At 40.3% G+C, this 23,729-nt stretch overlaps 1 protein-coding gene across 4 annotated transcripts in view; it reads left to right on the plus strand.

The window, feature by feature from the left end:
- LOC121232880 (regulator of G-protein signaling 7-binding protein-like) overlaps nucleotides 1-22,608 on the plus strand; it is a 91,051-nt gene extending 68,443 nt beyond the window's left edge. For 2 of the 4 annotated variants that reach the window (XM_041121387.1, XM_041121390.1), the window contains 3 exons: nucleotides 16,092-16,239; nucleotides 17,711-17,781; nucleotides 21,757-22,608. In XM_041121387.1, coding sequence (XP_040977321.1) covers nucleotides 16,092-16,239; nucleotides 17,711-17,781; nucleotides 21,757-21,848 — 311 coding nt within the window. In that variant the 3' untranslated portion in view covers nucleotides 21,849-22,608. Of the gene's footprint in view, nucleotides 1-16,091; nucleotides 16,240-17,710; nucleotides 17,782-19,983; nucleotides 20,294-20,798; nucleotides 20,824-21,756 lie in introns of those variants that run through there. The other 2 variants (XM_041121388.1, XM_041121389.1) reach the window with 2 other exon arrangements.
- The last annotated feature ends 1,121 nt before the right edge of the window (nucleotides 22,609-23,729 follow it).

The following is a 23,729-nucleotide window of genomic DNA, read 5'->3' on the forward strand; positions in this document are numbered from 1 at the left end:
CCTTTCAAATACTCTTTCACTTCATCAGGGTCCTGTAGTTGTTTGGGAATTAAGTTCCAAACCATTGGAGGTGAGAAGTTCTCTAGATACTTGCCCATATTCTCCCACATACCATGCCACCCATGACTATCCAGCCTTGGGGCAGATCTCTAGGTGGCGTTTTTAAAAAAATTTTGTGTAACCCTAAACAAGACCTGAAATGCATTCAGGAGACTTAGCAATAACAGCATGCTGGCTTGAACGTCCCAAGGATATTCAAAATTCTCAAAAGCTGCTGTAATTAGCCTGAAGGAGAAAGGGGAGGTGAAAGAGCAGGATTCAGTATCCCCCCCTCCATCTTCCCCATAGATTGGGTGCGATTACTAATAAATTCCGAGAGAGGGCGCCTGAGGTACCGACATGACAGCAATGCCACATACAAATACCAGTTTAACCTCAGGACCAGTGATGTAATCATATCATAAATCGACATTACCCAGTACAGCAAAATGATAGTCCTGATCCCTCTCCCAGAGGTGATAAACGTAACCGCAGGGTATATATAGAGCATATAAGAACTTAAACAATGCCACCATGTGAACAAATGAACCAACATTGTGACCAGCGACTATTTAACTAATATAAGAAATGCATATAACAAATTTGTTTTAACACACTCTGGTCAGATCTGTCATTATCTCAACCCTTCGAGCCCCACATTGGGTACCATAAAGGACTGTCGTGGTTTAAACCCAGCCAGCAACTAAGCACCACGTGGCTGCTCGCTCACTCCTCCCCAGGAGAGTATTAGAGGAAGTAGTTGACATAATTTCTGTCGATGGAAGCTGCTGGATGTGATTACCCTTTTTTTCCAAATTAATACTGAGGTTTTCAAGATCTGAGAAAACCCAAAATTACCTCAAAGTTCTTAAGTACACTTCAGCATACATTGCTGTATTCAATCACAAATATTTCTGGGTCAAAGTTGATACCTTATAAAGGACTTCATTTCATTTGAATGTGTAAACATAACAGATAAAAGAGCTTTGCTGATTCATATATCCACAATAATAATATATTCCTTTCATTGTAAGGAACTGTAAAATATTACTATTATCATTGGATCATTATAGCATGTCACTGTGGAAGTGCACATTACTGAAGTTTAATGCCCATAAATGTTTACATAGAAACCATTAATTTCTTAGGATCATCTACAGATATAATTGACTTGTTTGGTTATATAATTACATATATTAGAAAATGTTTTTTAAAACCCTAAATTGGAGATTGTAATCATTCTATTAGCTAGTTATACAGCATTTGAGCAAGGCACTCATTTTTCTAATTAAGGGAGGAAGCCCATATAAAAATCAAAGAAAAGAGGGGACAGAAATTTTGAAGGTTAAAATGAACTGGAGGTGTTTTCCAGAGTTCAAAACACACTGTAAAAATAGTTAAAGCTACCTTGTCAAAGAAGTACAAGGATTGAAGCTGGTAGCCATTTATGCTGAATTTGAACAAAATAAGTCACTGCTCATGTACAGTTATAAGAATATATTATTCTTATGGTCCAGAATCAGGTGAACCTACTATATTGTTTGTAACTTGTTGAAAAAAGAAGTGTACAACCAAGGAGAGGTAATTCCTGCTTTCAGTTATTTACACATAGCTCTACTCATTTTAATAGAATTTGAATATCTATGGGAAAAACTGAGTCCAAGATATATTAGATTCCCGGAATCTTACACTTTTTTGTATGAAATGGTCTCAAAGTTTTATTTTTTCCTGTCTTTTTCTAAATGATGTGTTTATACATGAATAATTTCTCAGAATAAGACGCAAAATACTTTAATGCTTGTAACCTACATATTGTTTATTCTTACCACAAGTCTATTTGGAAGCCTTGAAGAAAAAAATTACAGTTCTATCACTGTAATTGAGATGTGTGGGCTCCATCTGACTTGTATAAACATAGCAGAGGGCAGAAGGATACCAGCACTAACCAGAGTGGTAGGTACCTGAATACTTAGGTAAAAAAGGGAAGAATTGAGTCTTATGGGAAAATCATGTGTACATAAGGTGGACAGAAAACATTAGGCTTTTGTGATGTAAATTCAGACTGAACTAATTCCTGCATTGTTGGTACATCAGAATGATCAAATCACAGATAACTGTGTGTCATATACCATACAAGAAGTTCATAGTATAACTGTTGTTTTTCTAGTATGCATTTTGTGAAAACAATGTATATTTCCTTAAAATAGTACCTAAAAGTTTGTGATAGCTTATATTGCAGATTACAAAAAGAAACTCTCAATTCAGTGAAGGGATTTTTATTTTATTTGGCTTTGTTTAAATTACATACTATTTAGAGTTTTGAAGGAGAAAGGAAGGATTGTTTAACTGATGTGCTACAATCTCAGCATTCTATTTAAATACTGGTAGATATGTGTAAGTAAGAGGGATAAGATGTGAGAGAGAAAAGCAGCACACAGGTGTGGAGAAACAAGCACTTAAAAAATCCAGAGGATTACCCATTCTCATGTGGACACTGTGAAGAGGCCAAAATGCATAGAACAAAAACAGGCATGGAAGGAGGAAAACACAATTTCCACCGGAGACTCTTGTTCCCATTGCATTTTCCTTGATAATAATATTTCCAATGAGACAATATCTGAGTTCTGCAGATCCCAAGTGTAAGTCAGGAATGAAGTTCATCAGACTGTTAGCCATATTTGCCACGTTTCTTTTTCACTTTCTACATGATTCTTTCCTATTCCCCTTTTTATGTTCTCTTCATTTACTTTAGCTGTGCATTTATCCTTAATTGCCAGGTTAGAAGTCTGATACAAATGCTGCCGCCTTTTTGAGATGGGTTCTCTCGGCTTTGTTAAATTTTCCCCTCAAAGATCTTTCCAATTCATCTGCAGTGAAATCTAACTAGCTCTGAGGGACCTATAATAGATTTTTGTTTTCATTATGTAAGTTTCTCTGGGAAGCAGGTGATGATTAAGAGTAGGTGCATAGCGTAGCATGACAGAAGCAAATACAGAGATCACCACAGAAGCAGTAAGGAGCACAACAGGTGAGGAACATAAAGCACAGTGATCATAGGTGATGTATGCAGCCTTTCTGAACTGATCATTTTCTACCCTCTTATTTATCGTCACTCAAGTGGGATCTTCAGCATTATTTAATTCAATGAATTTAATTTCATACCAAAGGCATTTTCCACTTCTTAAAATAAAAAGATATGCTCAATTAGAGGCTAGAAGACAAAGAATACATCAATTTTTATATTAAAATTTCACAGTAAAAAGAGCCTCTGTCTAGTCAACTGGCAAGAACAGCAACTGAATGTGGACACCTCTGAAAACACTCTGTGCATGATCAAACTCCAACTGAAATTAATGAAAGTCTTTCCACTGAATAAATTGAAAGTAAAATTTAGGGTTCATATCCCTATTTTAAGAATGTGTAATACAAAAGATATCCTTACCCCCACTAGAAGGATGAGAAGATTAAAGAGCTTTTGTTTCTCTACAGTCTGTGCCATGTAGTAGAAATGTTAAGCCTGAGTCATATACATTATTCAAGCAAAGCCTTTATTATTAGCTGACTCTTTAACTGTTTTCAAGTGATTGAGCAGATGCTCTGAAATTCAAGGAAGGCTTCATGAATTGTTCACAATACAACAGAATTACTGGTAAAGAGCTCTTTTCAGTTGAAAAGAAATCTGTGCCATTCATTCTGCTAAATCTGCAAGAGCTTGCCTTTGTGCTAACAAAAAGAATGTTACAGTCTCAGTGCTTCTGTTCTCAAGTTGGGAAAAAGAACCTTCACTGTTATTTCATCTAGTATTGTTATTGTTTCCATTGAATCACTTTTCACATCCCTGAAGGATACATCTATAGACAGGGTTGTTCTTCACAGGATGTCACCAAAGGTCAGGTCGAAGTTCCAACATAACACTTCAAAATAATGGGAGAATTAACTAATACCCAGTTCCAGCAATAACATCTTGTGATATCAGTGGCAAATTAGACGGTTTCCCTGGGGCAACCCTCTTTTACAAAGTGGTGAGTGAGATATTGGTAACAGCATATTGTGTTATGGGCTTCTTGTAATGGGAAAAGTAATGAATAATGAAGCTTACACAAATGAACACTTAAAATTGTACAATATGAACTACCTTAAAATAACAGTATAAGCTGCAGTTAACAACTAGATAGAATTTGGAAGTTATACTTACAGGGTGATACACAGTAAAACATATAATCTGGGAAGTAGGCTTAGGCTGCTGTTCCACATGTTACCTGATCAGAAAGTAACTCCCGAAACATATTCCATATTCCTATCAAAATCATGAACAGATTATCACAATAGTAAACAAAAACATACTGTGCCCTGCTCCCGAGTACAATTTATGAATTAACCCTTTTAAATTTTAGATGCCTTCAGAGGTTCATCGTTCCAGGTTTTTAAATAAACCCAATCTCCTGGCTGAAATTCATGAACTGCAGTATCTAGGCCCAAAGGCATCCTTAATTGTAGATACCTGTTAAGAGAAGACAGAATTTCCCTAGAGAAATCACATATTCTTTAAGATATTGTTTCCCTATTAATTCTATAGATCCTGGCTCATGATTCATGCTTTGATAAGGTTTCCCATATAATATCTCAAAAGGGCTAACCTTTTCCTTAGATCTTGGTGTAATTCTCACTCTCAACAATGTTAAAGGGAGAACTTCTGGCCATTTCAACTGAGTTTCCTGACAAATTTTATTCAATTGTTTCTTGATTGTTTGGTTCATTCTTTCTACTTTCCCACTAGACTGCGGCCTCCATGGGATATGCAAGTCCCATTTGATTTGTAAAAATTTGGATACCCCTTGGACTATTTCTGCTACAAAGTGCAGTCCTCAATCTGAGGATAACCCTCCCGGTACCCTGAATCTTGGAATGATTTCTTTCAATAAAACCTTTACTACTTCCCTTGCCTTGTTGGTGCGACATGGGAAAGCTTCAGGCCATCCTGAAAAAGTATCCACAATCACCAGTAGATATTTCTATCCTTTACAATTAGGTAGTTAAAAAAAATCGATTTGCCAGTAATCTCCAGGTGTATAACCTTTTCTTACCTCTCCTAGGGGGGGCCTTTTCTGAATTTTAGGATTATTCTTTAAACAAACTTCACATTTCTGTACAATCCTTTTAGCTACTAACAACATATTAATTCCCACAGCATATCATCTGGTTGCCTCAAGCAAAGCTTCAACTCCCATTAGCTCCTTCATTATAGGACAGGCAATGGTGCACTTCTATTTCCTTCTCCAAAGTCATAACAGCATACTTGGCCTTCCATTCCCCTTTATTTACAAAGCTACTTCCATCAGTGAATAGCTCCCAATCAGGATGTTGTAAAGGGGAGTCCTTTAAATCTGGACGGCTAGAATATACTTGCTCAATAGTCTGTCCTCTTGTTCAATCAATATGGCTTGATACTGTACTATCCTGCTTGGAGACAGCCAATGATGTCCTTTTTGTTCCAAAACAGCTGTAACTGCATGTGGCACATAAACAGTGATTCTCTCTCCCATTGTTAACTTTGGTGCCTCCTGTATTAACATCACTGCTGCAGCCACTGCCTTCAAGCATCCCGGCCATCCAGAGCTTACGCTATCCAGTCATTTTGAAAAGTAAGCTACCGGTCTTTTCCAGTCCCCTAAAGTTTGCACAAGCACTCCCATCACTTGATGTCCTTGTTCATGCACATAAAGCTCAAAAGGCTTTGTCAAATTGGGGAGGCCTAGTGCAGTGGCCCTCATAAGAGCAACCTTTATATTGTCAAACCCTTTCTGACATTCCGGAGTCCATTCCAACACTTCTCCTGGTCCTTTAATGCTCTCATACAAAGGTTTAGCCATCAATCCAAAGTTAGGTATCCAAAGGCGACACCACCCGGTCATTCCAAGAAATCCTCTTAACTCTTTTTGGTTTGGGTGGGGCAATCTGACGAAATCACTTCCCTCCTCTCAATCCCCAGTTTTCTTTCTCCTTGAGAAATTTCAAAACCAAGATAGGTCACATTTTTCTGTGCAATCTGCGCCTTTTTCTGAGACACTTGATATCCAGCTAGCCCTAAAAGTTCAATAAACTACTATTTGCTTCTTTATATTCCTCAACAGTATTTGCCCCCAACAGGATGTCATCCACATATTGTAGCAAGGTAATTAACGAGTTCTTACCTTGCCCTTGTTCCAATTCCTTCGCTAGTACATTACCAAAAATGGTAGGGCAAGTCTTAAATCCTTGGGGAAGTACTGTCCAACATAGCTGCATCTTGTATCCTGTTGTAGGACTCTCTCACTCAAAGGCAAACAGTTTTTGACTCTGTTCTTCCAGAGGAATACAGAAAAAGGCCTCATTTAGGTCCGGAATGGCTTCGCTCCCTGTTTTAATTCCACTTTCACCAGTTTGGATGATTTAGCTCTTCCAGGCCTCTCTGTTGCCCACACAAAGGGGACCACCGCATCCATAATTTTGGAGGGGATTTCAACTTGTGCATTCTTCATGTCCTTGATTCCTGTAACATATAAACTTGTGCTCCCCAGGCATTAATCTAAGGAATATGCGCTTGAATTTTGTGGTTTGGTTTTTTTTTTTTTTCCAAAGTTATCTGTGCTCCCAATTTCTTTAGCAAATCCCATCCCATAAGAGGTAATGGACATTCTGGCATATACAAAAATTCATATGTCAATGTTCTGTTTCCAATTTCACACATAATATGTTAGAGAAAGGGCTTAACCTCTCGCTTTCCCGTGGCACCAACCACTGACATAGAGAACTTACTCACAGGTCCCTTACAGCTATTTAACACAGAATAAGTTGCCCCTGTATCTACCAAAAATTTAACAATTTCATTCCCCAGCTTGCCTGGAACCAGGGGCTCGGCTGGGGCTGAGCCCCCGGTCCCCATCAATCAGAATCCTCTGTACCGATCATTAGTAAATCAGCCTCAGAGATAGGGGCAGAAGGGGGAGACCAAGTACGTTTCCCCCTCCTCCCCATTCCCTTCCATATCCCCATCCTCTCGGGAAACCCCTTCCCCTGGAGGATGTGTTACTGATTTGTCATTAATTTGTTATTAGTTAGAATTAATCATATTTAGTTTTAATATTTTAGCAAAATCATATGTATGTTGTATTTTATATATTTAACCACCAACCAGTGTCTGCTGTGAAATCCCCTGTATAGCCCCGTACCAAGGCCGGAGAAATTGGCTAAATTCATCTAGTAGGAACATTTAGAACTTAGATAACAAGATAAAGAAATACCTGACAACGGGGTGGTGTAAGAGTTGTCAGTACGTTACCTGACAACGGCCTGTTTGGAACGCAGCGGCCGATCCCCAAGGATAGAATGTGCAGTACAAGGCTCCTGGAAGGTACCTGGCTAGAGCCGTTAGAGATAACCGCATAGCTACTGTCAAAAAGGATGGATTGCACCTGTTGCCATAACATTCATGAAGAAATCATAAACTCTAGACGAACTTTGCTTCATTATAATACCAAAACACACCTCCTGGTCAAAAGCTACCCGCCTCCAAGACTTACCACGCCTCGGAGAGACCTTCACTGCGCCTGCGTAAAGGACATTTACATATGCTAATGATTTCCCGGAAGTCTAATGAATATGTATAACTTTTCTTGGAAATCTAATGAATATGTATCAATAAGTCTTAATATAAGGTGTATTGTTTTGGTGACAGGTGTGCGTGGTTCGTGAGAGGACTCGCCCGCGCACCCGGCCGTCAATAAAGAAGTGTCTGCTTATCTACACTAAATTGGTGTTGATAAGTTCTTCATTCCGAGCTTTTCGGTAACAGATGTGCTTGAGTAAATGCTGCTGCTAAAATAGCAGCCTTTTGCTTCTGATCTTTTAGTTTCTCCTTTTGTTTTTCTCATTTTTTTTCCAACTCTTCTCTGTTATTATACACCTTATAAGCAATCTCAGTCAGTTGAGATATTGTCATTCATTAACACGTTTGAATCAAATACTGACAATTTGCATTTCTTTCTAGTTTCATAATCATTTGTTAAAGCAAAGAACATATCCACATATGGGATTTCATCCCACTTATCTTGCCTTCTAAAAAACAGCATTAGCTGTAAAATGGTATTATAATTCAAAGTTCCCATTTCCGGCCATTTTTCTTCATCATCTAATTTATGCACCGGCCACCATTGAGTACAGTACTCTTTTAATTTCCTCCTTGTTAGGGGATCCCCACCAAACTTGTTCCAATGTTTCAAAATACAACCCAATGGGGAAGCTTTAATTATTCCCGCTTCCTCAGAGGAAGCTGAGTTTCCCAATATAACCTAATACAACAATTTAAAACAACCAGTAGTACCAAAAATACAAGTACACCGAAACAAACCAAACCAAACTCTCTACCTGCTCCGGCTGTCACCATACTAATGCAGGAGAGATAAAATACCTCCAACCAGCAGCTGCAATTAATCCACTAATTCGTACCTTAAACAGATACGCTTTATAATATCAAAACAGCAAATAGCACCCTGGTTCCAATTGATCACTTACCACCCACCAGGGAATCACAAGAGGAGTCCCCGGAAAAATCCTCTGGTGCGCAGTGGAGTCCGGCTTGTGATTGCTCCGGTGGTAGCAAGCATTGATCAAAATCCACTTTTAAAGTCCCATCTGGGTCACCAAAACTGTTACCTGATCAGAAAGTAACTCCTGAAACACACACAGTATGTTTAGAGAGGAGACATTGCTTTATTCTACACAGGGTGCAAGGTGGAAGATTTCCACAAATCGAGCACACCTACTCAGGTTTTCAGTTCATACTTATATACTACAGCTAAACCACCACACCTATCTAATACATATGTTCCGCCTAACTATTGCATATTCTTTATGTTGAGCAAGCATGACATGTTGTTCTCTTGAGCAATCAACCCAGAGTCTTCTACACCTGCACGGGGGTCTCTGGTGGTCTTCGGTGGTCTTCAGTGGTCGTTTGGGGAAGAATAACCCTGCTCCTTCTGTCCTTTTATGGTCATGCGTCATCTGAGGACACCAGGGTCTTTGTTTCTCTTGCCAACCCCTCATTTCTCAATGCCAAAGGAGGATGTATGTCCTTAATTAGCAAGTCTGTGACTCCTTAAGCATCCTCTATTGTAAGTAGAATCTTAAACTAGATGAGCTTTACCTTGAGTACACATAATCTAAACAGTCCTTGAATAGAAAACATACCACACTTCTCGCGTTTTAGGTTTTTTTTCTTTAAACTATCACCACCTTCTTATTTGTTAATCAGTCTTTTGAAGGCTTGAGGCAACACACAAGCAATTGAGTCAGCATAAAAGCTTGTTACCACCAGACAGGTCTTGATCCCTTCTTCTCTATCTCCACCCCCCCTCCCCATCTTGCCTTCACTTCTTCCTCCTTTCCGCTGCTTCTGGCCATATGGTCAACCTCCTTCTCTGGCACTTGCTCTGGAACATGCTAGGTTCTTTACTGACCTGACTTAAATCACTGCAACATCAGAAAACTATTCACCTTTTATTTTTCCTTTTGTTGGGGTAATCTACTATTTGATGGGTTAAAGTGACTCACAGAGGGATCTGGCAAAGCAGAAGTTATCAGTGGATGCCTGTGCGAATGAGATTTTGTTACACAGCTTTGGTTTAGCAGCAATTTAGGATTTATTAATATTTTTGAGATAGATCACAAGATTAGGTTGTAAAACTTTAACAGTACTTAATTATGAGCCAATTTAACAGAGCAATTCAGTGGAATTTGTTACAATTAAATTTGTGACGTAGTTAAAGATTCGAAAATGGCAAGGATCACCTGAAACTTACAGCAGGGTTGTACACAGATGGAGGTTAAATCAAATCATACACACGCACAGACAGAGAAAACAGTTCTGAACCACACACAGACAGGCAAAATAGTTCCGAACAAAATCACACAGAGACAGGCAAATAGTTCCGAACCAAACTGCAAATGCACATGCACAGATACCCATACACACAGAGGTTAACCTAAGATTAAAATTTCCCTTTTGTGAGTTTCATGAATTACTTTTATGTGCTGGCATTCATTAACTGATGGGCAGTGAACCTTGCGAAATCAGGCCTTTAAGTCCTCGCGAAATTGTTGACAGACGATCTTTCAATCCTCGCGAAATCTACCCTGAGAGGCATCCCAGCTCAAGGGGAGATACTGGGTCACACAGCCCACTGCAGTCCCTGAGAGCTATCAGGTCTCAAGATGATTGGCTTTGGTCATTATTTTACATTCTGGCCACAATTCGTGCTGAGTCATTCTGATATACAATTCAGGCAGCAGATGGCCCAGGTGTGGCCAGGGGGTGCCTGGTGCCCATAAGTCTCTGCATTTGCAACCAAAATAACAGCACAATGGGAGTTTTTCCAAAGCATGCATAGCTTATCCTGAAATATCAGGGTGGCCTGGGGGGGCTGCACCACCACAATGCCAAAGTAAAGTAAGCAGCAGAGAAAGGACAGAGGACATCATTCTTTTTTAGATGATAAACTTGTTATGTTGGGTCATGCAATCTCTTGGAATCATAGTTAGATGACTTAGTGTGGGGGAAGCAGGGAAAAGGGCTTCCTACTGACTTTAAAGGATAATGAAAACATTAAGCAAATATCCTCTGTAGTGCAAGTAATGTCTATTTGACATTCAGACAAGTAGCTAAGAAATATTTTTTTTAACAAAGGAATAATTTACCAGAATACAACAGTTTAGAGAACCTGCCCAAAAAGAGTTTCTTAAGATCCAGGAATTTCTAGTTTTAAAAAAACCACAACAGGTTACAAGCCTGATAGCTGGGATACTTAGTTGTGATATGGAAGAGAAATATAGCATGGTCTGCAACCTTAGTCACTAGTGTCCCAGAAAAATGGGCTAAATAACCACTATTCTATTAGCTGTTCTTGTTCTTACTGTTCTTTGTCAAACCTTACAGGAAGTACTCAGGTTTGTCCTGATGTGAAAATTTATCAAATTGCAAAAATTGTGAGATCAAAAAACATTTCCTACTCAACTCCTCATACCACTAGTTCAAACAATGATGTTGTTTTCTCTATTTTCAGAAGGGTTTATTTTTTTTCTTTCTGAGACTTGTTTACTCCATTTTGTGAGAGAACTAAGAGGGGAAAAACTTTAATTTCTCAATAACATGTCTGGGATGCACTCCAATTTGAAAATTCTCATTTAAATGATGCTCACAAAAAGAACTTCTCCCATCCTGTACTTTGTGCCAGGGCTGTATTGCCATTACAGTAAAGGAATGCCATCAGATAATCCACAGGAGGTTTGCAAGGATAAAAAAAAAAATCCCACCAGTACTTAACTCTCTTGCTTGTTCCACTATCATGGTCCACATCCTTTATCCCATTGTCTCCCTGACAAAAGCCCTGGAAGATCTGTCATGAAGTCCCCACTCAATTCCAACACTGCATTTCATTTTCATATAGTAAGCATGAATTAGGCAAGTGGAAACATGGAAATTCTGAATATAATACATATTGGGCTGTGAATGGTGGCAGCTATGTATTGCTTTTAAAATCATCAAGTACAAAACTGCACATTTTTGTCTCTTGTTTTCCCTTAGTATTGCAGTAATGTTGCCTCAAGCCTTCCAAAGACTGATTAACAAATAAGAAGGCTGTGATAGCTTAAAGAAAAAAAAAACTAAAACATGAGAAGTGTGGTATGCTTGCTATTTGAGGACTGTTTACATTATGAGTACTCAAGGTAAAGTTTATCTGGTTTAAGATTCTGCTTACAATAGAGAATTCTTAAGGAGTGTTTGGATATGTATTGCCTGGCAAGGTTTTGGTAGCAGGGGGGGCTACAGGGGTGGCTTCTGTGAGAAGCTGCTGGAAGCTTCCCCTATGTCCGACAGTGCCAATGCCAGCCGGCTCCAAGACGGACCCGCTGCTGGCCAAGCCAATCAGTGACAGTGGTAGCACCTCTGTGATAAAGTATTTAAGAAGGAAAAAAAAAAGTTGCTGCAGCACAGAAACTGCAGCCGGACAGAGGAGTGAGAACATGTAAGAGAAACAACCCTGCAGACACCAAGGTCAGTGAAGAAGGAGGGGGAGGAGATGCTCCAGGCACCAGAGCAGAGATTCCCCTGCAGCCCATGGTGAAGGCCATGGTGAGGCAGGCTGTCCCCCTGCAGTCCATGGAGGTCCACGGTGGAGCAGATATCCACCTGCAGCTCCATGGAGGACCCCACGCCGGAGCAGGTGGGTTCCCGAAGGAGGCTGTGACCCCGTGGGAACCCCACGCTGGAGCAGGCTCCTGGCAGGACCTGCGGATCTGTGGAGAGAGGATACCATGGAGCAGGTTTTCTGGCAGGACTTGTGACCCCGTGGGGGACCCACGCTGGAGCAGTGTGCTCCTGAAGGACTGCACGCTGTGGAAGGGACCCATGCTGGAGCAGTTCGTGAAGAACTGCAGCCCGTGGGAAGGACCCACATTGGAGAAGTTCATGGAGAACTGTTTCCCATGGGAGGGACCCCACGCTGGAGCAAGGGAAGAGTGTGATGAGTCCTCCCCCTGAAGAGGAAGGAGTGGCAGAGACAACGTCTGATGAACTGACCGTAACCTGCATTCCCCATCCCCCTGCACTGCTGCGGGGGGTAGGTAGAGAATCCGGGAGTGAAGTTGTGCCCGGGAAGAAGGGAGGGGTCGAAGGAAGGTGTTTTAAAATTTGATTTTATTTCTCATTACCCTACTCTGGTTTGATTGGCAATAAATTAAGTTAATTTTCCCTAAGTCAAGTCTGTTTTGTCCGTGACGGTAATTGCTGAGTGATCTCTCTCCTGTCCTTATCTCGACCCACAAGCCTTTTGTTATATTTTCTCTCCCCTGTCCAGTTTTGGAGGGGGAGTGATAGAGCAGCTGCGTGGTGCTTAGTTGCTGGCTAGGGTTCAACCAGGACAGGATAATAGTCAAGGCACCAGATAACGGACATTTCAGAGTCACAGATTTGCTAGTTAAGGACATACATCCTCCTTCGGCACTGAGAAACGAGGGGTTGGCAAAAGAAACAAAGACCCTGGTGTCCTCAGATGACGCATGACCATAAAAGGACAAAAGGAGTATGAGTATTTGTCAGGACCCAGGCTGGACAGACCAGGGAGTCATTTTGAATTCAGAATTCCCTTGGGCTAAATTAAGGTGAAACTACACCAAACGATCAGTTAAACATTTTATTCATGGCAGAAGCAAACTGGACCTGGGAGGCATAACAGCAGGTGGCAGGGTTTCTCACAACAGGAATTGGTATGGAACTACCTTAGTGAACCGTGTAACCCAGGGTAACCATATATATATAGAGAAAGATTTCACCAGTCCTGGGTCCAGCATTGGCTGAGTCAGCTGAGGGGTCCAGTTCCAGTGAGCTTGTACACCTGGGGCTTCAGTTTGTGTCCTTTTATCATTCTTGCCCCTCCTTCGGGTGGGCACTCAAACTTATTAGGCCAATTAGGTGTAACCTTCAGGTGGTGGGTTTGGGGGTTGTTTGGGGAGTAACTTCTTCTTCCCTGTAGACCTGGCCATTGTTTGATCTTTCTATCAGAACAGAGAGCTGTGCACCCTCCAGCATGCACCTCCCCAACCTGTTGCTGATGTCTGAGCTGATGGGCTTTTCACCTGTGGTTCCTTGCTGTGCAGAGTTTGTCTTTAAGCAGAACCTGCCCCACCATAATGTTTGAGACATTAACCTTTTCAGTCTCTCACAGTATTCTTCTCCAAATGACCACCGAAGACCACCAGAGGTCTACACACAGGTGTAGAAGACTCTGGGATGATTGCTCAAGAGAACAACGTCATGCTTGCTCAACATAATGCATATGCAATAGTTAGTGGAGCATAGGCATTAGATAGGCATGGTGCTTTAACTGTAGTGTATAAGTGTGGTGGGTTGACCCTGGCTGAATGCCAGGTGCCCACCAAAGCTGTTCTATCACTCCCCCTCCTCAGCTGGACAGGGGAGAGAAAATATAACAAAGAGCTTGTGGGTCAAGATAAGGACAGGAGAGAGATCACTCACCAATTACCATCAGGGGCAAAACAGACTCAGCTTGGGGAAAATTAACTCACTTTATTACAAATCAACCAGAGTAGGGTAATGAGAAATAAAACCAAATCTCAGAACACCTTCCCTCCACCCCTCCCTTCTTCCCGGGCACAACTTCACTCCCGGATTCTCTACCAACCCCCCGCAGCAGCACAGGGGGACAGGGATGGGGTTTACGGTCAGTTCATCACGCGTTATTTTCTGCCGCTTCATCCTCCTCAGGGGCAGGACTCATCACACTCTTCCCTTGCTCCAGCGTGGGGTCCTGTTGTGGACACATATTTAGCTAACGGTCGCAAGAGCATTCCAGACGCCTTTAGAAGGCCTTGAACAGAATAAACAAGAAGACAAAAATAAGAAAGATACCAATTAGAAAAACACAGGTGCTCATTCCACGATAAAGAGAACTTGGCACAACCAACCTCAGTTCGGCAGTTTATCTTGACCAATTAGACTGAGACAAGTCTCGCATGTTTTAGTTAGTATTACCAATTATGTTTTATGTTTATGCGCGTGTACAGTGTTGATATAACCAATCATTAAGTGTAACTAAGCGTGTGGACAGCACATGCTAACCAATCAACAGATGGCTTACGCATGAGCAGGAACTAGAAATAATATATAAACCGAGCTATTTGTACAATAAGGGGGCTTCACTTGATCACATTGGTCTGTGTGTGATGTCCTGAACCTCCGCAGGGTCCCTCCCATGGGAGACAGTCCTCCACAAACTTCTCCAATGTGGGTCCTTCCCACGGGCTGCAGTTCTTCACAAACTGCTCCAGCATGAGTCCTTTCCACAGCGTGCAGTCCTTCAGGAGAACACTGCTCCAGCGTGGGTCCCCCGCGGGGTCACAAGTCCTGCCAGAAAACCTGCTCCATGGGTTCCTCTCTCCACAGATCCGCAGGTCCTGCCAGGAGCCTGCTCCAGAGCGGGGTTCCCACGGGGTCACAGCCTCCTTCGGGAACCCACCTGCTCCGGCGTGGGGTCCTCCATGGGGCTGCAGGTGGATATCTGCTCCACCATGGACCTCCATGGGCTGCAGGGGGACAGCCTGCCTCACCACGGTCTTCCCCACGGGCTGCAGGGGAATCTCTGCTCCGACGCCTGGAGCATCTCCTCCCCCTCCTTCTTCACTGACCTTGGTGTCTGCAGGGTTGTTTCTCTTACATGTTCTCACTCCTCTCTCCGGCTGCCATTTCCCTCCGTCCCAACTTTTTTTTCCCTTCTTAAAAATGTTATCACAGAGGCGTTACCACTATCGCTGATTGGCTCGGCCTTGGCCGGTGGCGGGTCCGTCTTAGAGCCGGCTGGTATTGGCGCTTTCGAACACAGGGGAATCTTCCAGCAGCTTCTTACAGAAGCCACCCCTGTAACCCCCCCCGCTACCAAAACCTTGCCACACAAAGCCAATACAATAAGTATGAACTGAAAAACCTGAGTAGGTGTGCTCGATTTGTGGAAATCTTCCACCTTGCACCCTGTGCAGAATAAAGCAATGTCTCCTCTCTAAACATACTTTGTGTGTTTCAGGAGTTACTTTCTGATCAGGTAACAGTAATACTAGGAGACATGGATTGCAATTGTCTTTAATGTCAAAGTTTTTGAAGTTGCTTTCGGAATGTATGCTCTAGTTCTCTATTAATTTTTTTTTGTTTTGTCCTCTGGCTCTTATTTTGTGTCACATGTGAGCCACTGGAGTTTAACTGAAACTCTTCATAATACTAAGTAAAATTCTGAGCTCCACACATGCCTGCATGGGATTTCTCTTAGTTTTGTTTGGTAGAAGTAACATATAGCAGCACTCTGATTAGCAGATTGCTGTGGTCTGTTCTCTTTCTAAACAGTTCTTACTCAGTGCAAGATCAAGCTCAAAACATCAATGATATAATCTGAGTATACATTTTAAGTAATAAAGAATGGGGATACATGTTTTGTTTAAATATTTTAAAGGAAAAGAGTCTTGTGCCCCACCCAAGATCCTAGATACTAAAGTGGATGAGAGTTCCGAAGTACCTATTTTAGAAGACACGTCATCATCACCAACAGATATTCAACAGCATTTATGGCAGGTTTCTACAGATATTGAAAACACTGAAAGGTATGTATAGAACTTCATTCCTAAATAAAACAAATTTCTGTCTAGGGTTTATTTTTATTTAGTCTTTTCCAATTAGGCAGCCAGTATTGCTACTATAAAAGGTGTTAGTAAATTAAATAGCCTGTTAATATTTCTGTTACATTTACCATATCTGAGAGCAGCTCCTAAAAGAAGAGCAGAGAGAAGTGACATCCTGAATTTGACTAATTACCGGAGGGTAATTGTCAAAAACAAAGGGTAGGAAATTATAGTGTTAGCAGGCCAGGTCTCTAAAAGAGGCAGCTTTTGTCTCATCTTAAGTGGTTATTAATTTGTACCTGAAATCTGCTGGCCTGCAGTTCTGCATTCATAAATCAAAAGCACAGAATCTAGTTCATGTCAGTTGTCTTTGCCCGCCCATAGTTATGACCATGGAAGCCTTAGGAGGGGAGGGGAACATCATCCACAGATATGTCAAAGTGGACTTCTCTTACCCTCTTAAACTATGCAGTTGAAAGTCAAAACTGAGACCCTTTAGTAGGGAGTAATCCTGATGGCCAATGTTTCTTTGCAAAAAATACCTGTTTTGATGGCTTTGTATATTAAGTTGCTGCTGAGATTTTAATGGTTACCATGTTTTTTTATATAAAATAAAGTTCTGTTTGACTGAGAGAGTAACTCGGAGAATAAAACTGAAAAATAAGGAAGTCATGCTGCTTCATTTCTAAGAACCATTTTATATGTAGATGACTGAGGCAAGAACATATTGTTTTTAAATCCTGAAAGCCTTAAGACATTACAAGCCTGCACACAAAATTGCTGGTCTGCCATCTATCTGTAAAACAGGAATCTTTTTGCAACTTATGGCCTCTCTGAAAACATATCTATATGTAACTTGCTTTGTGAGATGATATTTTGTTATAATATTTTCCATCTTCTGTCTTTTAGCAAATTTCATGCCAAAGTCCTCTTAAAAGGGGGTGAGAGTGACAGCGCTGTTTCTAAAATTTTCACTTTATGCACAGGGAGCTATGTGACATGGATTAGCTACATGTATTATAATTTCCTTATAAACAATGAAACACATTCATGGCACAAGCTACAAAATGCTGATAAGGGGTATTAAGTTAACATTAGTACAGGCTTGTGCTAATTTTAAGGCATATTGTGTATTTTGCCACTAGGATCACATTGTGCCCACCAACTCATTTAATACTCAAGGGCCAGAACAGATCATAAATTTGGACTGGATGCTACTAATTAAAGTCAGACTGGCTTAAAAGTGCTCCCTTATTAAATCTACTGCCCTTTATTTTGGTATGCATCTTCTGATACATGTATTTGAACCAAATGCTTGCCCAAAAGATTTTTGTATTATTTAATTTGGTTTATTGCTCCATTATTTCAGCATATAAAGCTATACTGTGAGCCATTCCCCATTCAGTCTTCAACTGCTGTTCTATTGTATCTCTTTCAACTTTTGTTTCCACAGAGATATGAAAGAAATGAAAAACCTTTTAAGTAAACTCAGGGAGACTATGCCTTTACCACTGAAAAATCAAGGTAGGTTTTATATTTTCTTCATGTAAGGAAAATTAAGATAATTAAAGGGTTTACCTTCCATTAGATCTGAAAAATCTAGGGGGTTTTTGGTAGAAATTACAGAAAAAAAACCTAGGTGAAGTCCTGTCACAACCCAGACTGGACAGACCAGGGAGTCATGTTTAATTAAAAATTCCCTCGGGCTAAATTAAGGTGAAACGACACCAAACGATCAGTTAAACATTTTATTCATGACAGAAGCAAACTGAACTGGGGAGGTGTGGTAGTAGGTGGCAGGGTTTCTCACAACAGGAATTGGCATAAGACTACTTCTGTAAACTGTGTAACCATATACATCAATTCAGGGAATAAGGAGATCCCTCCCGTGGAGTCACGAGGTTCAGAGCAGACCCCCTTGCTTTCCAGACTCCTCCTCAGAGAAGGGTCTAGGGGCAGCTGGATCCACTCTTAGTCTCAGACTTGGTCAATGGTTTATATCTTGAAACGGATGAGGTGTAGGGATTGTGGAAAAGGAAAGAGGGAAGAGAGAAGAAGACAGAAAGAGAAAAAGGAAGAGAGAAAGATTTCACTGGTCCTGGGTCCAGCGTTGGTTCAGTCAGCCGAGGGGTCCAGTCAGCTGAGGGGTCCAGTCCCGGTGGGCTTGCGCACCCAGGGCTTCAGTTGGTGTCCTTTTATCATCCTTGCCCCTCCTTCGGGTGGGCACCCGAACTCATCAGGTTAATGAGCAGTTTGTGAGCCTTTGGGCTTGGGGGTTGTTTGTGGAGTAACTTCTCCCTCCCTGCAGACACTGCCATTGTTTGATCTTTGTATCAGAACAGCTTATCAGAACAGGGAGCTGCACACCCTCCAGCACCCCCTCCCCCTCCTCTTGCTGATGTCTGAGCTGATGGGCTTTTCACCTTGGTTCCTTGCTGTGCAGGGTTTGTCTTTAAGCAGCACTTGCCCCACCACAATGTTTGAGACATTAACTCTTTCAGTCTCTCACAAGTCCCTTCCCTATTGATTCAGTGGAGCCAGAATTTAATATGAGAACTTTGTCCTCTTGAGTTTCACATAAGGTATTCTGGAAGTTTATGGATATTGTTATAGACGCTCGTGACAAATTGGAGGAGCCAATTTGTATTAAATAAAAGATCAAATTTATTAGCAAGCGATAAAAGAGCAAAACAGCGCTGGGCGGCCGGGGAGACAGTGCTCCGCCACAAGCTCCCACCCAAACTGGGGAAGAGCCTCTTTATTTATACAGTCTTTTTAGTCCCTGTTACGTGAGGGCTGGCTGGTATCTTCGGTATCTTGTGCCATCAGGTGTTAAGTAGTCGTAATTTGCCTTCTGGTGGTTGTTGGGATGAAGGCAGAAGTCTTCCTCAGCTGTTCTTTAGGTGTCTCAAGTCTCATTCATGCTCTGTAAACGTCTCTCTACATATGCTAATCATCGGTACTCATGGTCTTAGATAAGTGAAGAATATCCCTACCTCCACATGCGATTTCATGAACAAAGTTAACCCGTTCATTACAGATATGATATCTATAGATAAAAATAATAGACTTTTCCTGGTGACGTGAAGGCAGCAGCACAACTAATTCCCTGTGTCAGGAGGCTTTCTTTTTAAAAGGTGATGAAGGTGTAAATTGCACAGACTATGATAGGGATGCTGCTGAGTGATGCGGTTTGCTTTACCCCTGCAAGGCTTGTAGATTCTGTGATATGACACTGACCCTATGCAGAAGAGATACTTGCCTTGAGACTGCTTAACAGCTTGCTTTTCCCAGTAGACAGCTATGAGGCACCCTGTACAAATGCACAGGGGACAGGATCTCCACCCTATGCGTGTATTTAGCAATGGGCCTTCATTTTGTTGCCCAGCAGCCTTAAATACTCCACATCTACAGGGACTCTCTTCATGTGAACAACATTAAAAAGATAATTGTTTTCCTTTTTTTGTTTCTTCTTGATAATGTGTATTTCTTAAATGCTGTGTAGTCTTTGCACACTGGCAGCTGATGAAGTATGCCTAATGTGTCCTAGATCTTGTCCCAAGTAACTAAGCAGTCTAACGTTCATCATAATATGCTAAAAGATGAATATAGAATGGATGAATTCATTATACAAGTAAGAGTTTATGGCAGGATGGCTTGATAGAAAACTATTTGAAAGGAGAAAGGAAATTGCTTATGATACATGATACAGATGTGCCATTACAGACACTGGAAAAATGCTATAAAGTCTGTGCCTAGCCTAGAAGAAAGGAGCATGGTGGAAATAAGGAAAGAAAAGACAAATTTGGGGAGTATAAAGCATATACCAACTTGAATTCAGAACAGAGACAAAGGCATACAGAATTCTTCTCTGCTGTCTGGTGTCTACATTGCCCTTCAACACTGGCCAGAAAATCACTGATCACCTGTGCAGCAGGATGGGAAATGTGTCAGCTAGATTTTAAAAGCTCTGAGACATGCCCCAGGATCAGGGAATCATAAGTGGTGTTTTTGCTGCTCCCACAGACTACAACTGTGATCATAGTTTACAGATGACGTCTGAGAATTGATGCCTCAGGAATGGACAGTCATACTCATTATTCATACAGCACTTAATTTTTTAAAAATATTCCAAGACCTTTAATAAATTAAACCTTGACAACAGTATAAGTAAATAGAACAAACAACATTATAGATAATTAATATAAAATAAAATAGAATAGAATAGAGTAGTTCAGTCGGAAGGGACCTAGAACAATCATCTAGTCCAACTGCCTGACCACTTCAAGGTTGACCAAAAGTTAAAGCATGTTATTAAGGGCATTGTCCAAATGCCTCTTGAACACTGACAGGCTTGGGGCATCGACCACCTCTCTAGGAAGCCTGTTCCAGTGGTCTGGACTGTAATTTTTACATTTATATGAATTAAAAGCATGGTTTAAGAGAATGATTATGAGATGACTGAATGCCATTGAATGAACTGATCTTTACAAGACCTGACCCTGCTTTCAGTTAAATGAGAGTTTTGCTGTTGATTTCAGTGACAGCCAGAAAGGAGTTAAGATGGTAAGCCCACAAAAGCTTTACATAATGTTACTGACTGCTCACAGACCTGTTTTTTTTTATGGAATTCTTTTAAGTGACAGCAGGAAAGTTACTATGCTAAGAAATTCAGAACTCTTACCTATGTTCTTATAGTTAAGTATTTGTATTACAGTAGTGTCTAGAGCCTACAATCAAAACTAGATCCCTGATGTAACAAGAATAGGAACATAATGAGGCATAATTCTTAGCCTGAAACCATGCCTGAAGATGGCTCAAATTCAAAGTAAATATAAAGATTTTTTGAGATAGTTCATTGACAGTGCATGAGTTAACATAAGTATAGGCAATAATATATAAATTCTGTATGAATTTAGGCGTTAATATACAAGGTAGAAAGCTAACCAGAAACAGGGAGAGCATATTGTGCTAACTTTCCCAGACAAGTGCTTTTAATCTTGATGTGACAAGATGTTCCAATGTTGGAGTTTTAAATGGAAATTCTCACTGATGTGCACAAACAACCACTCAATAATATTTTTTTTCATCTTTAAATTAAGCCAGAATTTAACCTTAGGATCAACATTTTTTAACTTGCATGTCTTCAAGATCTCAAATTACTTATCTTTAGGTTTTATTTGGGACCCTAATATTATCCATCCATGCAGGAATATTTTGGCTTAGGTGTCCCAGTACTGAAGGTATAATTTCCTTTAGGTTTCATCACTGAACTGGTATTCTTCTTGCCAAAATTTCTATTGCATTATCATGGGGATCCTGATAATTAGCATTTTAAGACTCATATACAAAAATCAGTTTATTATTTGCTCTATGCCTAGAATAATGGGATCTACTACTTGATCTTGTAGGTGCTGTTAGAACACATAAATGATATAAAGTCTTTTGTGTGTGTGCATGTATACATGCTGTATTAAAATGTGGGTTTTTCCATCACAGATGATAGCAGCCTCCTAAACTTGACTCCTTACCCATTAGTAAGAAGACGGAAGCGAAGATTCTTTGGACTGTGTTGTCTTGTCTCAAGTTAGATTAGGTAAAGAAACACCAAGAAAATCATAACTTTGATTAAAACACTATCATTTGACATTGAAAGGATAAACATTACTACTTTTGATTATAAAGTATATTTTCTACACTAGCCTATTGCTTTTTCTCTTCTGCTCCATCCTCCTTTTCAAAATAAGGGTTTTAATAGTCAAAAGTTATGGTGGTCAAGAACCAGCTGTGGAATAGATCTAGCATAACTAAGAATGTTTTTAAAACTTTTTAAAGTATGTTTTGCATGCTTACTTTCAACCACTCAGAGAAAAGACACATGAATTATGGATAATAGATGATTTTTTAATTTTTTATTGTTTGAACTACAGCTAAAAGTTTCTGCATAGTACAGTACTCTTATTAGTATCATATTAAAATACTTGATCATATTCTAACAGTCTTTAAGCATAGAAAACTATTTAACAGCAAAAGTATTATAGTTCTAAAACATTTAAACACTATTGTAACAGAATTTGCACAAAATTTCCAGTTGCTTTTTGTGCTCTCATTCATATTTAGTCTTGCACTATATCTCAATTTAAAAGCTTCATAGAAAAATATCTTAATTTATGATACACAAACCATATATGAAAATACTTAGAACTTGTAAATACAGAAAAATCTTAATATCTACATACTGTACAATGCATAGAAGTAACAGATTTCCTTTTAAGCTGATAGTATCTCTACAAGCTTTTGGAAAAAATAAATAATTTATTTATTAAAAGAAGATGTATTAAAATAAACAATGTAAAACACAACACCAACCCATTTTGTTTCCAAAATAATTTATAGCATGATGTCTGCATATCATTAAGAATTAACTCTTATAGGGCATGCCAGACTTATCTCAGACTGTAAGATATTAAATCTTTTACATTGTTAATAAATTTTTTTATTTACATTAAATGTTGTCTTGTTTCTAGTTATATTGCCAGAATATATCTTTTTTTTTTCTAATTTTGTTGTCAGAGTACTACAAAAAGTTTTGGTAATTTTTCCATTTCAAGATGTATGTTTGCAAAGACAGACAAAAAATTATGATGAATATATAAATGCTAAAATGACAGCTTGTCGTAGTTTAACCCCAGCCAGCAACTAAGCACCACGCAGCTGATCACTCACTCCCCCTCCACCCAGTGGGATGGGGGAGAGAATCAGGAAAAAAAGTAAAACTCATGGGTTGAGATAAGAACGGTTTAATAGAACAGAAAAGAAGAAACTAATAATGATAATGATAACACTAATAAAATGACAGCAGTAATAATAAAAGGATTGGAATATACAAATGGTGCACAATGCAATTGCTCACCACCTGCCGACCGACGCCCAGTTAGTCCCTGAGTGGCGATCCCCCTGCCCCCACTCCCCTCAGTTTATACACTAGATGTGATGTCACATGGTATGGAATACCCCATTGGCCATTTTGGGTCAGCTGCCCTGGCTGTGTCCTGTGCCAACTTCTTGTGCCCCTCCAGCTTTCTCGCTGGCTGGGCATGAGAAGCTGAAAAATCCTTGACTTGAGACTAAACACTACTTAGCAACAACTGAAAACATCAGTGTTATCAACATTCTTCTCATACTGAACTCAAAACATAGCACTGTACCAGCTACTAGGAAGACAATTAACTCTATCCCAGCTGAAACCAGGACACAGCTAGTAGCAGCAATAGATATGAATAGGTCAGACTCATTGTACTGATATTTCAGGATGATAGGCAAGTCACCACAACTAAACTTGTGCTAGACTGCAATGCTATTAAACCCATAACAATCTGTAACTGCCCTATAGAGCAGGTCACCATACCCTTGTAGTCAGTAATACATGAGGAAGGTGACTATGCGCCCTTCTGCAACTCCATGACCCAACA

This window comes from Aquila chrysaetos, assembly GCF_900496995.4.
Source record: "Aquila chrysaetos chrysaetos chromosome W unlocalized genomic scaffold, bAquChr1.4 W_unloc_1, whole genome shotgun sequence".
In the NCBI taxonomy this organism is placed as follows: Eukaryota; Metazoa; Chordata; class Aves; order Accipitriformes; family Accipitridae; genus Aquila; species Aquila chrysaetos.